The sequence below is a fragment of the Podarcis muralis genome, chromosome 8, assembly GCF_964188315.1.
Source record: "Podarcis muralis chromosome 8, rPodMur119.hap1.1, whole genome shotgun sequence".
Classification (NCBI taxonomy): domain Eukaryota; kingdom Metazoa; phylum Chordata; class Lepidosauria; order Squamata; family Lacertidae; genus Podarcis; species Podarcis muralis.
Genome location: NC_135662.1, coordinates 21036503 through 21051270, shown reverse-complemented (window position 1 = coordinate 21051270; position 14768 = coordinate 21036503). Strand labels below are relative to the sequence as shown.

General features: G+C 41.5%; 1 protein-coding gene across 4 annotated transcripts in view; it reads left to right on the top strand.

The window, feature by feature from the left end:
* The window catches only part of OXR1 (oxidation resistance 1), a 246261-nt gene that overhangs the window by 189325 nt on the left and 42168 nt on the right, over positions 1-14768 (top strand). For 2 of the 4 annotated variants that reach the window (XM_028736299.2, XM_028736303.2), the window contains one exon: positions 11818-11900. In XM_028736299.2, the coding sequence (XP_028592132.2) occupies positions 11818-11900 (83 nt within the window). Of the gene's footprint in view, positions 1-2743; positions 3104-11817; positions 11901-14768 lie in introns of those variants that run through there. The other 2 variants (XM_028736298.2, XM_028736296.2) reach the window with 2 other exon arrangements.

The following is a 14768-nucleotide window of genomic DNA, read 5'->3' as shown; positions in this document are numbered from 1 at the left end:
TGACCCAGAAAGCTGTCTGTGGACAAACACCAGCTCCCTCGGCCTGATAGCGAGATGAATGTCACAACCCCATAGTCGCCTTTGACTGGACTTAACAATCCAGAGGTCCTTTACCTTTAAAAAACAAACAAACCAACAAACCTTTTTATTACTATTGCACTTGTTAAACACTTGTTACCCGAAGGTCTTCAAGCAATTTACAAGACATTTAAAACATAAAAATAAATAAACTATATCATAAAAACAGAACAAAACAAACCCCCATAACACCCACAGGAAGCTTTGGCAGCACAATAATAGCAAAACAAGATCACATTTGCCTATCTAAAGATAAGTCTTTAAAGCTAAAGGGACCCCTGACCATTAGGTCAAGTCGCGCGGACGGCTCTGGGGTTGCAGCGCTCATCTCACTTTACTGGCCAAGGGAGCCGGCGTACAGCTTCCGGTTCATGTGGCCAGCATGACTAAGCCACTTCTGGCACACCAGAGCAGCGCATGGAAACGCCATTTACCTTCCGGCTGGAGCGGTACCTATTTATCTACTTGCACTTTGACGTGCTTTCGAACTGCTAGATTGGCAGGAGCAGGGACGAGCAACGGGAGCTCACTCCGTCGTGGGGATTCGAACCGCCAACCTTCTGATCGGCAAGCCCTAGGCTTTGTGGTTTAGACCACAGCACCACCCGCGTCCTAAAGATAAGTCTTTACCTGGTGCCAAAAGGATGTCAACGAAAGTGCCTGGCAGAGCTCGTTGGGGAGAGCACTCCACAGACAGGGAGCCACAACTGAAAAGGCCCTCTCCCTTTTCACCACCCTCGGGTCTCCCTCAGCAGTGCACGGAGGGTAAGTTATCATACCTCCCAAAGTTGATTAGTAATGAGTGTGGTAAATTATGGTAAACTGTTGGTCTACACTGAAAAATCTAGACCTGGGTGAAGTGGTCACATAGCAAGCTCAGCCTAGATACCAGTAACAAGAGTTTCTGGCTTTGAGCCCTCCCTGCCATGACTCCTGTGCCAGTAAACACCAGCAGGAGAAACCAAAAGCAGAAAATTTATTTACTACCAGTTGTAGTTCTGCTTCTTGTTTGGCACAATAATCTACCATTGTTTCCCCACATTTTCCATAGCAAACAGACCATGGGAACCCACTCTCTTATTGCCACATGGTTTATTTGCTACAAGAAATGTGGGAAAATAATGGGCAATGGATTTAATCAAGCTCCTTCCATTCTAGGCACTTTTTCACAAACAAGGGCTGCAGGTATATGCCATAGCTGAAACACCCAACTATTTAAATTAGCTTTGGATAAAAATACAGGGCATCTATATTTTTAAATTATATTTCCAAGACATGCTGTTCTTCCTACAGAAGTGACTGAGTCATTTGCTCAATGACTGAACTCTTGTTTACGTGATGTATTATTTTTTTTTAAAAAAAGTGGGGCTCATTAGCCAGCTTTAAGCCTCAAGTAAATGGGTGTTGTGCTATTTGCAGCCACCCAGCACATTGTATGAGATGTCAGAACTCTTGTGTAAAGCACACATGCCAAAATTACTCAATAACGTGAGTTCACTCCCGTACCACAAACCTATGTGTAACTATAATGCAGTATAATAATACTTGCTATTACCTGGCCTTAAAAAAACCCCACCAATACATACAAATGCTTTAAAAAAATCAAAATCCTGCCACAAGTCACAAACAGCCATCACATATCTAAGTTTAAGAAAAAGGATTTAAGTGAATATTTTCAAGTGCAGAATTCTTGGGAGAAAAACCATTCTTCAAACTAGCAGCCCATCAACAAATTGCCTCCCAGGAAATATGGATGACCTTGCATCACTTACTTCCTTAACAGCCCTTCTTTTCTTTTTTAAAAAACACCTTTTATGTAAAACTTTTGGCAGGACCCCTTAACCCTCAATCCTTGCTGAAACAAAGCCTCAAGGCACAATCCTGGGCACAGGTTTATCCAGGACTTCACACAGTACAGAACTGCATATGGAAATATCAGCCACTCACACGCTATACATATTATATAGCACATGCACAACTGCACATGCTATACGAAGGCATGTATCTACTTAAAAATACACACATACATAGTGTGTATGTGTTACACACAAACAGAGGCAAGATCCCACTGACTACATACAATATGGTGTGTGTGGGTGTGGGTGTGGGTGTATGTATATATATATATGTATATGTGTGTGTGTGTGTGTATATGTGTGTGTGTGTGTGTGTGTGTGTATATATATTTGTTGTTGTTGTTTAGTCGACTCTTCGTGACTGAAAGGACCAGAGCACGCCAGGCACTCCTGTCTTCCACGTGTGTGTGTGTGTGTGTGTGTGTGTGTATATATATATATATATATATATATATATATACACGCACGCATGCATGCATGCAGAGAAAATATACATGCAACACACACGTACCTACCGACAAACACACACATACGAAGTGTGTACGTAGTATATACATACACATTTATGTACAAAATAATAAACTGTTGTACGGCCGCCACCAAGGCGCAGTGGGTCGGTGAGTCCGGTAACCAGAAGATCGGTGGTTCGAGCCCACGCCGGATCCCTGCACTTCGCAGAGGGCTGGACTAGATGACCCTGGGGCTCCCATTCCAACCCTACACATCTACGATAGTACTACGTAGACCCACGCCGCGCGGCGCGGCCCCTTTAAGCGCCGCAGCCTCGAGGCGGAGCCTGTCAAAGAAAAACTTTTGCCCAACTTTTCGCCCGGCGGGTCGAGCCCTTCTCGCCGGCCCTTTTGGCTTTTCGGGCGGGCTTGCTGTGAGGCCACCGGCTCCGAGGGAGGCTCGAGAGGCAGGCGGCGCGACCCCCACCCTCACCCCCCCCCCCGGCCTTCGGAGCGGGGAGAAGACCCTTTCCAAGCGCCGCGCTCCCCGTCCGTGTCGCCTCATGGAGTACCTCACGACTTTCACGGGCAAGAGCAGCCGGCTGCTGAGGGGCACCGCCAGCCGCCTGTGGGGCGCCGCGCCCGGCTCCGGGGGCCCCCGCCAGGTCCACTTCCAGGACACCCTGCACGAGGGGGAGCCCAAGCCGGAGCCCCCGATAGGTAGGAGGCCTCCCCGTGGCGCTGAGGGGTCGGGACGGTGCGGGGTTTACTCGGGAGGAGGAACTCCGCTTATGGGGCGGCAGGGTCCTAGGGGATAAATTTCCCTCGCCCCCCCCCGTTTATTCTCCCCTTCCGCCCCCCCCGCCTCGCACACGTCACGAAAGGTATAGGAATGCGGGCTTCTCTAGGGCCAGGGCTACTTTGGGTCGGGGGAAAGGAGGCCTCCGGGGAGCCATGAGGAAGCCGAGGCGGAGCGGGCCTCCAGAGTTCAGCTCGGGTGGGGCGAGAAGTTGGAAGAGCCCGCCGCCCCCTTTCTCAAGCGTGGTTGCAGGTGGTGGTTGGGGCGGGGGATGTGTGTGGGGGGGAGAAGGGCATCCTGGTGTGTGTGTGTGGGGGGGCTCCCCATTCCCCTCCTTATCCCATCCCAGAGGTGGGGCGGGGGTAAGTAGGGAAACTGGCGCCTTGCGTTGCTGTCAGGAGAAACTGGGGCCCACAAGTGTAAGAAGGCTGGGTGTGGGCCCAGTGGAGATTGCAGAATGCACGGGAAAGCATACATTGCCTACAAAAGGGACACAAAACTTGGGGTCCCTGAGCATGCTGAAGCTATCCAATATTGGAAGCGCTCAGGAAGCCAGCAGTATATATGTCATTTTGTACATAAATGTATGTATGTGAGATATCTATCTATCTATCGCCACATGCAGACTATGTACGTGTGCATTTGTCAGTAGGTACATGTGTGTTGCATGTGTATTTTCTGTGCATGCACAATATTATATGTGAGTGTATATATATATATATATACACACACACACACACACACACACATATATTGTATGTAGTCTACCCGTGGTCTTCCTCCTTCATATTCAATGACACCCAAAGGGAAAAGGTATAGGCATGCTGGGTGGGTGTGCAAAGGCAGCTATTTCTGCGCAAGGATTCCTCTCACATGTGGACTTGCTTGTTGTGGTGGAGATTGGGCCCAGATCCTTTCAGCTGTGACACCTGGAAATCAGGAGGGCAAGAAAGAGGTGTGGCTCAAGACCAATACAATCACTTCGCCAGCATGGGGGGGGGGGAGAGTAGTAAAAGTTGTATTTGCAGCTGCAGCAAGAAGAGGCGGGCTGTGCCTTGCAGGAGCTGCTCCTGCCCCTGTCAAAGCTCAGCAGGGAGGGCTGGGCCAGTTTCGGAAAGCAGCCTGGTTGCTCACATGCCTCCAGCTGTCTTCGTAGGAGCCTCTGCCATTTATTTGCACACTTGCTTTTCCTTTTGGGGCGAGGGCGGTTAGGGTAGTATTCTAGGCCTAGACCCTGCTGCACCTCTGGAGTGAGAGAACAGGTGAGGGGGATTAGAGGTAGCGGTGGCCATTCCTTGAAATCAAGGCTCACTTGCTTTCACAAGCAAACAGTGGTTTGCTCAGTGCCTCTAGTTCTGTAGGTTGCTTGGGTCCATCGGGAAGTGAAGAAGATCACATTCCCAATAGTCTTTGTAGGTAGGTCCTAGAAGAACTTTCCTCAGTCTCCAGATGTAGCTTCCTAACATCCTTGAGCGCCAACAATACTGCCTAGGACTGATGGGGGCTGGAATCCAACAACATATGGAGGGCCACAAGTAGTAGAAGAGTCTTTGTAGATGCCAGAAGGTATAAACACTGGAAGCCACCTCTAGTGCTAGTAATTGTCTGTGAAAGTTTTGAAGCCCTGCTTCCTCTCCCCCTTCTGCACCCATGGAGTAAGCATGATGAGGTGGGGAAAGCCTACTCTTCTAACCATACATGATAAGGGTTTCAGTGCTGAAACCATTAAGAATAGGCTGTTGGCTTCATTATTGGCCATTCACTTCTGAGCTTATAGGGTGTGTTGGTAGTGAAAATGCTTTTTCATAATAGGCCCATTCTTGAGATTGCATCTCTAATTTCCATAGGCATTTTCTTCTGAAATGCATAGTCAAAGAGAATATTGATAGTGGCTCCTTATCTGCCTATCAAAATGCAAATGTTGTGAGGCTTGTAAATTACCGGTACCCTGTGTTCCCAATGGGCTGCACAACATCAGTACATTGTATATGGATTTATTTCCTAACCCACCTCACAGGGTGGTTGCATGGAAAATATGAAGCTAGAGAGAGCCATGTATGCCACTTTTAGCTCCTTGGTTTCCACCAATAATAAATAATAATAAATAAATTAAGGAACAAATTTTCAAATCTTCATGAAAGGGGAAAAAGGACAACAGATGAGTTGGTGATAGTTTATTTTCAAATTCAAGTTGCTTTTCCCATTATTCACATTATAATGGTGTCCTAGTTTTTACTTTTTGAAATATAGGAACCATACATAAAGGTACATTAATCAGACAGCTTCCTGTCAAGTGTACACTTGGTCATAAACTTGGCTTTACTGCCAACTAATACGTGGAAAGACCTTGATCTACAGAGTGATGATGGAAAGTATAAAAGCTCAAGTGAGAAAAAGGAAGAATAGTTCTTGATGTCCTCCGTAATCCATCCAAGAGAACAGAGATAAGTGGCAAAAGAAGAGATTTAAGTGGGCAGTGCTTAAGCTAAAATGCATAAAACTCCATATTTCAGTTTAATAAAAATGTGAAGAGCCTTCTCCCCCATCCTTTAAGAAGTGCATTCCAGAACTGAATATGCAGTTTTTCCAAACCAGGGCAGAAAAGAATTAACCACTTGCTTGTTTATTCTGCTCATCTATTGCTCTGTATTTATTGACTTATAGGAATTTTTATGCTATCTTTCTAACCATGCTCATTGAAAAGCTGCATAGATCAGGGATAGGGAAACTGCAGTCCTTCAGGTGTTCTTGGATTCCAGCTTCTATCAGCCCCACCCAGTATTGCCAATAGTCAGGGATAATGGGTCTTGTACTCCGACATCATCTGGTGTGCCACAAGTTCCCCATCCCTGCTATTGATACTTAAGAGTTACATCTTTATTTCCTCTATCGTAATCTTCCCTTCATTCTCTTCTTTTAAGATTTGAAAATTGGAGAGTTTGGAATTGTTGCTACTTGAAATTATTTTAAATCACCTTTCTTAACCTGAATGACAGGTCTTGCTCTAATAAAACATAGTATTTCATTAATGGCTCTTCAGGGTAGTAAATCCCTAGTAATTAGAAGTTTCTATTTGAATAAGTGCTGAAATAGCTTTAAAACGAGAGGAGTTGCATACAGTTGTTTTTAAGCAAGGGGTGTTGAATGCTGGAGCAACTGGCTATTTTGCATCAGCAATATGTGAGCTCACTTAAAATTAATCTGCTTGCATTTGTAGTTCAGTTAAATTGAAATTGGTGGCCTTATTCACATGTAACAATAATCCAAAGTATGGTTTAGCATGAGTGAGCAAGACTGCTGGCACACCGAAATAAAATTGCAGGCACATTACTTCTCTCCCTTCCCCCTCCCCCATGCTGCACTACCAGGAGGAAAGCCATGGTTTGGCTTAGCATTGCATCTCCACCCGAGCTTGTGGTTTGTCCTGCTCCAAACAAACCATCAGACTGGATTTGGACATGCTAAGCCAACCATGGTTTATCTCCCAGGAGTGTGGGAGGAGTAAAGTGACCACAGCGTTGTCAGTATGTACCAGCAAACTTGCTCATCCAGTCTGTCTCATAGTTTGGTACGTGTGAGCCAGACAAATGAAACTCAAGTTTTATTTCTTCTGGGATAACAACTATTGAGCTTACATAATCTTGTGTGTATGAGGTATGAGCAAGACTGAAGTTGATGCGAGTCTGAAGTCTTTATAATTGTCTAGCGTGCTTCAGTTTAGCATGCCACCCTTAGTTGTGCTGTCAGAAATGATTTTATATCTGTTGCTTACTGATAGGTTTGCACTTTCAACTTTTCAGCCAGCATAAATAATTATCAGTCTGATAAACCTAGGGGTTTAGAGTTTGAGCTGCAAGCTGAGAGTTCTCTTTCAAATTTCAGTTCAGTCATAAACTCAATAGATTTTCTTTCTCAGCATCTCTCTGGATGCAGTTCTTAGGAAACTGCAGAAATAAAGAAACGATTATTAGTAATGACTAGGCAAATACTTTTTTTTATTTCCTCTGGCCTATTAAATATGTTTTGACCAGGTAAATTTGTTTTAGTCCACTGTTTAGTCTCTGCTTCTTGATTTTTCTGCTGCACTAGATTTATTTTTGTGAAGCTTTTATTCAATTTTAATTTGTTTGGTGTTGCAAGCTGCTCTAACAACTTTCTGTTTTAGTGCCATGCATAAATACTGTAAATAAACCAACTGTACCTTACAGAATGTTGACAGGTTTACAGAGATAATGCATTTGAAACACTTTCAGTGCTTAGCTGTTCCTATTTTGAAGCTTTTGACAGTGCCCTCTAAAAAATGTCCTTCCTTTGACTTTGTCTTCACAAACACAACCTAGGTGAACTAACCAAGTTTTTTTGTCTCACCTTCACCTGTAGCCTATGACTGTCTATAAAGATGTGTCAAATAATCATGGCAAAGAATTCATCCATGAAATAGAAAGATCAACATAGATGCTTGTTTCTGGTACAATATTAAGCTTTAGTGTAGCTTAGTGGTGGAACACATTATTTGTTTGCAGAAGTTCCAAGCTTCAAAACCAGGAATCTCCAGATTGGTCAGGAAAAGACTTGAAACCCTAGAGTGCCACTGCCGGTCAGTGGAAAATGCTGAGCTAGATGGATCAATGATCAGATTCAGTATAACAAGCTAGGAAAAAGAATAATAAATGTAAAAACTAAAGTAAACGTGCTCCATGATGCTGGGAAATTGTAATTTAACTTTGTGTGTCTTAAATGGTTTTGGATGTAAATGCAATATTATATAACTGGTATATCTTGTCTCACTGGTTTGTGTGCATCTCTATTTGAATTAGTATTGTGTACTTCCAGATTCACATGCCAATGTTAATAAGTAATATACAATTCTCCTTTTCATATTTTTTTAAAGTCTTGCTCTTCTGAAGGTTTTGCCACATTTGGCTCCAATCAGTGGAGACTCATATGGTGCACTGAAGGGTTGATGCTGCACACTCCTGCCCTTTGACTTACCTCTGAATGTCATTGTTCCGAATGGGGCGTTTTCTGTATAGGACTGTAAAGGTTGCAGGGACTGGGCTATACCTGTAGTATTTTATTCAACCTAGGGATATCAAGCAGGCTTTGGAATGGGGAAGGTTTGCCTGGGTATGTGTCGAAAGATCCCAGTTTCCTGCTGCTCATGAATTCTGCACAATTACCTTATCTGTGTAGATAACTTGGTATGTGGGAACAATAATGTGTATCTGAAGACTATCTTGAACCAGCTGTTGAGCGGCTATTGAAAGTGCTTCTTATTAACTAAGTTAAAGGCTCTAAAGAGCCTTGATTTTCTTCTGATTGAATGTTCAATTATTCAGGATGAAGGTGAAAATAAGGATTTTAGAAACACTACATGATGACAATGCATTAATGTATCTCAGTTTTGTTAGCATCATAATGCTTCTCTTGTTTTATGTGGCAATTACCACATTCATATTGATAATTAAAATAAATTGAGGTACTTAACATACTTAAGAGTAATGAGAACCTCTAATTTTGCCGATTTTTATTATATTAAACATTGCTTCTTTTTCATGTTTCAGAAATGGATTGTGGTATCCACTAGTGTAAACAAGTGAAGGAAGGGCCTCAGCCTTGTGTAATTCTCCCTTTCTTCTCCTCCTGTACTGCTGGGAGGAGAGTTCAGCAGTATTTGCTTCCACTTTTGATTAACCATAGCTTGCTATGTCCAGAACTAGAACCATGTGTAATCTTGGTTGGCTTAAACAAGGCAACTTCAGTAACAATGTTTTGAATTGGTTTGTTTGAAACAAGTATAGTTAATAATAACCACAGTTTGTCACAGCTAGGGGAGTGGGGAAAGAGGGTAGTATGCAAGTCGGAGGCTTGCTGTATGGCTCATTCCTGCTGATACATATCACATTAAATTATGATTATTCTACAGGATGGTTGGATAGTGTTTTCGAGGTTACCAGCATGAGTTTGACCAAACTGCGAGAAGTAGTGGAGGACAGAGGTGCCTGGCGTGCTCTGGTCCATGGGGTCACGAAGAGTCGGACACGACTAAACGACTAAACAACAACATTCTACCGGAAAAACTTCATCAATAGGAAACTATAGTTGAGACTTAAGCACTCAGATACCTCTATCCTTTCCCCCTGCTCACTGTGCTACTTCTTGTTGTTGTTGTTGTTTAGTCGTTTAGTCGTGTCCGACTCTTCGTGACCCCATGGACCAGAGCACACCAGGCACTCCTGTTTTCCACTGCCTCCCGCAGTTTGGTCAGACTCATATTTGTAGCTTCGAGAACACTGTCCAACCATCTCGTCCTCTGTTGTCCCCTTCTCCTTGTGCCCTCCATCTTTCCCAACATCAGGGTCTTTTCCAGGGAGTCTTCTCTTCTCATGAGGTGGCCCAAGTATTGGAGCCTCAGCTTCAGGATCTGTCCTTCCAGTGAGCCCTCAGGGCTGATTTCCTTAAGAATGGATGCGTTTGATCTTCTTGCAGTCCATGGGACTCTCAAGAGTCTCCTCCAGCACCATAATTCAAAAGCATCAATTCTTCGGTGATCAGCCTTCTTTATGGTTCAGCTCTCACCTCCATTCATCACTACTGGGAAAACCATGGCTTTAACTATACGGACCTTTGTTGGCAAGGTGATGTCTCTGCTTTTTAAGATGCTGTCTAGGTTTGTCATCGCCTTTCTCCCAAGGAGCAGGCGTCTTTTAATTTCGTTAAAACTGCTGTCACCATCTGCAGTGATCATGGAGCCCAAGAAAGTAAAATCTCTCACTGCTTCCATTTCTTCCCCTTCTATTTGCCAGGAGGTGATGGGACCAGTGGCCATGATCTTAGTTTTTTTTGATGTTGAGCTTCAGACCATATTTTGTGCTCTCCTCTTTCACCCTCATTAAAAGGTTGCTGTGCTACTAGAGGCGGCTGAAGAGCTTCCCAATTTCCTTTTAAACTATTCACAGTACTCTGTTATGCCTAAACTTCAGAACTGTGGTTTGTTTAAACAATGGTTAGAACAAGCCAGGATCAGACAGTGGATTCAGGTTGTCTGTTATTTTTACTAACCATAGCAAAACACCTTTCCTCAAATTTGAATGGCAAAGGGTACTGTGTTTAGTTTCATTCCCTTCCTCTAGCATGTAAAAGAAGAGAGGAAAAGGGCTAATGGGCAAATCTGACGTTTTCTCATAATATTAAATAAAGGTATCCTGGTGTGGGTGAACCATTGTTGCTTTTTACATAGGAAGTAGGATGTCAAAGAACTGTTGGGAAATTACTCCTACTAAATACAGTACCCTTGTTCTGATAATACAATGTGGAAGTAAGAACCTTCTGGGATGGAGCTAAAAATAATGGCACCTTTCTCAGATGTTTGAGATTTAAGTTGTGGTTTGTAGTATAAGGTTGCTATCAAATAGTTTTTAATGAAAGGTGAAACTTCATACATAGTGAAGGGTTTTCAAACAATTCTTGAAGGGTTTTCAAACAATTCTTTATTCTGTCTTACAGGCTTGTCCTCTACACCACTTTTAATAACTTAATTGGAATAGTTACAACTTTCAGTGTTTCCTCTTGAAATGAAATCATTTTGATTATCTTTTTAGCATCATTTAATCTGATGGCATCTATTGTTTTGATAGCTAATATTGTTGTGATATGACAGAGGAATGAAGAACAGTTTTAGTAGAAAGTATAAAAATCTATGCAGATAAATTTGGTTCTGAAGGAGGAATATGATTTCCTTGTGTTCCTTTCCGTTCCCACCCCCGTTTTGATTGGGCCATTTCCTAACACTTAGTATCTGAATGAATTTTGTGACCCCACCTTCCATCTCCCACTTGTACATCTCACAGGCTGTATAACATGTGCTTCTTCCACCCACATCCTGTTTTCTTTGGTGTGCTTACTCAGATTTACTTAAATGTTCAAGGAATAAATAGGAGGAAAAGTAACTGAAAGGCAGTTAAAGGGAGGAGGGGCGTTGTCTGAATTTCCTTGTGAATGGGCCACTTCTGAGCTGAGTTCACAGCTCCTTACAAATTAGCATTTGTGGTGCAAAGTAGTTCTGAGTGGAACATGACATTGCATTTCATTACACTTATACTATAATTTTTAGAAAGGACATGCATATAATCTGTATACAGAAGGCCAACTTTACATGAAAATGCACATCCTTTGTGTTAATGCTAATTTTTTTTTTTTTAAATCTGCATCTTAAAATTGTGTCTACTAAGCTGTGCACAGTCTGTTGCAGCTTATGGACATATCCTGTGCAGTGTAGAACTAATTGATGCTATAATTATTTGTTAGAATTATTTTAACCTTGTCCTATACAATTCTTGTCATACAGCGTGTTTTTTATTAATTGATAACACTCTGAATGTTTGCAGGTATTTGTGAAACTAGGAAGATATTCCCAATCACTGGAGTAGCTTATATTGGTCAAACCCTTAAAGCAAAACAGAGGAGTGAAGTCCCTGTTCTGGCAGCTAGTTGTGTTAGGCTGAGTTGAGAGTCACAGGGTATAAGCTGTGTAACTGGTGAAATAGATGTCTGCCCACGGGGCTGTAGTCAGCAGTCTGTGACAATACTGAGAGAAAAATGAATGTAACGCGTGCCTTGCCTCAATTTTTTCCAGATACTGGCCAGAAAAAGACCCTAGACAAGAAAGATGGGAGACGAATGTCTTTTCAAAAGCCTAAAGGGACTATAGAGTACACAGTAAGTAACTACTCACCTACATAATACGCAAGAGAAATCTATAAAGATTTGGATATGTTTAATATTTGGATATTAGTTTTCTGAGTGCTATTTAAGAAGAAAAGTGATGCATGTTACCTTTTTGTTTATTCAGTCTGTAGCTCTGGCAGGCAGCTGATCACCTTAACAGGATTGACGAGTACTATTTTGAGTCTTTTCAGAAATGATGCAGTGTAATTCTGGAGAGGCAAAGTTAACCTTTCTAGTATTCCTGTAGAGGTTATCAAGTTGTAAATAACTGTAAATCAACAGGACATTCCTTTAGATGCACAAATTATTTTACTTCCAAGAAAGAACCAGATTTTTAAAATCCCTTACTGCCTTTATAGCTTTCAGCATTGTCCGTTGAATGCAGGTGATGGTGATGTTAGTCCATCTTTGCAGTGCCTTTAAATAACATTCTTATGCTCTCAGAATTTCCATTGATCTCTTGCTACTTGGAAGCATAGTTCTATTTTTTCCAGCAGTATCTGAAAATGGAGCCTTTCTGTAACTGTTACGTTCTTCAAATGACCCTCAAACAGTGCTGCAGTCGAGTGTTTCGTATTTCTGGTTACTAAGGGAAACTGAATTAAGAAATGTTTTGCTACATATTGCCTGTATAACTAGGACTTATAAAGTTATAATTTTTAAATTGGCACATTAAACTGGCATGTTATAAATAATTTAATCTGATTTCTAAAATAAAAACGATGTGCTTTAAACTAAAATGCTATTAAGAACATGGATAATTTTTGTAAATATTTTAACAGTAAAACTACTATGTACTCTGAAGTTGCACTGACAACATGATTGGCTGGAATTCCAGAAATTCTGATCAGTATAAGCATGAAATGTAATTAGGAAGTAAAATTATTCCCTCACATTAAACAAATTACTGGAGTAAACAAAGTGATGCAGGCTGATCTGTCAGCTCTCATGCTTCTGTGTTTAACAAAATGGATTTCAGTATCTTGCATTAACCAGATACATGCTGCTTCTCTGAGCCTCTGCAATAACTTGTTAAGATTGTTTACCCAGTCTATGCCATGTGGTTCCAGCGTGGGTTCCAGAAATCTATTAACTACAATATTAAAAACAATTACTGAATGTGATGTGTATTGTATCTGTATAAATAGGTGTAAAATATTGGACAGTTGGCTATCATTTGGTGTATTGGGTAGCATGTTCAGTAGTATTTCAAGCACTTTCATAAAGTCTTGTTGTGGAAGTTGACATAGCTTCCAGTGAACCATATACCCTTCTGTGTCATGGTCAGAATCACAATATAGTAGTACCTTGCTTAAGTATTTGTATTGTTTCAGAAGCTTGTAGTATTCGGACTAAATAAGGTGCAGAACATATACCACTCTTAATTAATTGGCAGGGAGTTTAAAACATTGATTTAAAACAATGTTTAGCAGTAGTAATTTAGACCCTCACAGTATCATTACTGCCAGTTCTACTGCTTCTTACTGCATGGTCCATCCTAGGGTGATAACAGATTACAGAAGAGATTGAAAACCTTTCATCCAACACTGTTACAATTTTCTACCTTAAAATGTTAAATGTAGCTGTTGCATAATACTTTGGAGTTCATTTCCCTTATTCACTTTCCTCTTACTGACAAAGTATTGCCTCTTCTCCCTGTCCCCACCCATTTCCATGCACTGGTAGCATATATGTTTTATTTGAATTTCTATCTTATGGTATTTCCAAGGCAGGTAGTTAAACCTACATTCCTAAACCTACTCACCTGGGAATGTCACACTGAATTCAATAATATTTATTTCTGAGGAGACATGGTTTGTATCCAAAGTAGCACTATGTACTACTTTAAATAGGTCTCCGGGAGGAGGTGGGGGGAATGAGGGTTATTTTTTTGTTTTTGTTTTGTTATGTATTTTGTGTTTTTATCTTGTATTTTTCTGCTGTGAACCACCCTGAGATCTTCAGATGAAGGCTGATATGCCAATTTAATAAATAATAATAATATGTGAACTTTTCATCAGCATGTGGATATCTGCTTGTGCAATGGAACTTTCTCCATCTCTCTCCCTGCAAAAAAATATGTTCTAGGGGTTCCCCCAAGCTCCCAGAGAAGATATGCTGAGGAGAGGGGCAAGTTCTGTTGTGCAAGTGTAAATACCACCCTTGGCTAAAATCATTCTGTAACATAAATTTTAAAATATGAAAATGGAAAAAAATGTTAGGGGAATTTCTTCTTTTCCATATGCTTACCTCATGGAACCAAACGACATTCTTAGAAAGCTATAATAGGGCCTTAGAAGCATTTTTTGATCCTACTTTATTAAGTACTTATTACTACAAGAAAATGTCAACTTTCTGTGAAATTATAGAAAGGTTTTACTTAAGGAAATACTGTTACAAGAAAGGGATTATTTCTTGACTCTATAGGTGCCAAAGTGTTTCAGACAGACATCCATCTGCTGCTGGAGAATGTTGGGTCCTGTTAGCTCAAGAAATAGATAGATGTAATATCCTGTGATAACCATTGTGATAAACTGCTTTAAGTGATTGTTAGTCAAGTTAGCCAGAATTTCAATTGCTTATAAAAAGTAAGGAAGCATTTCTATTCTAAGAGTTAAAGGTTCTGTTAGTGTTCAGTCTTGCACTCTATCCATTCCCTACTTCGTTGTTAAATATCTCTTCACTTTAAAAAACAACAGTATTTAAGTAGACCTGGTACTCTAGGAAATCATGGAGCATAGTGGGGAACCAGCCTTTTCAGCCAAGGTGGCTAGCATTTCCTCAAATACTGTAGAAATTATTGTTGGATATCTGTATATTATGCCACGAAAACAGACACAGAGCAGCTGTCATGAAAAG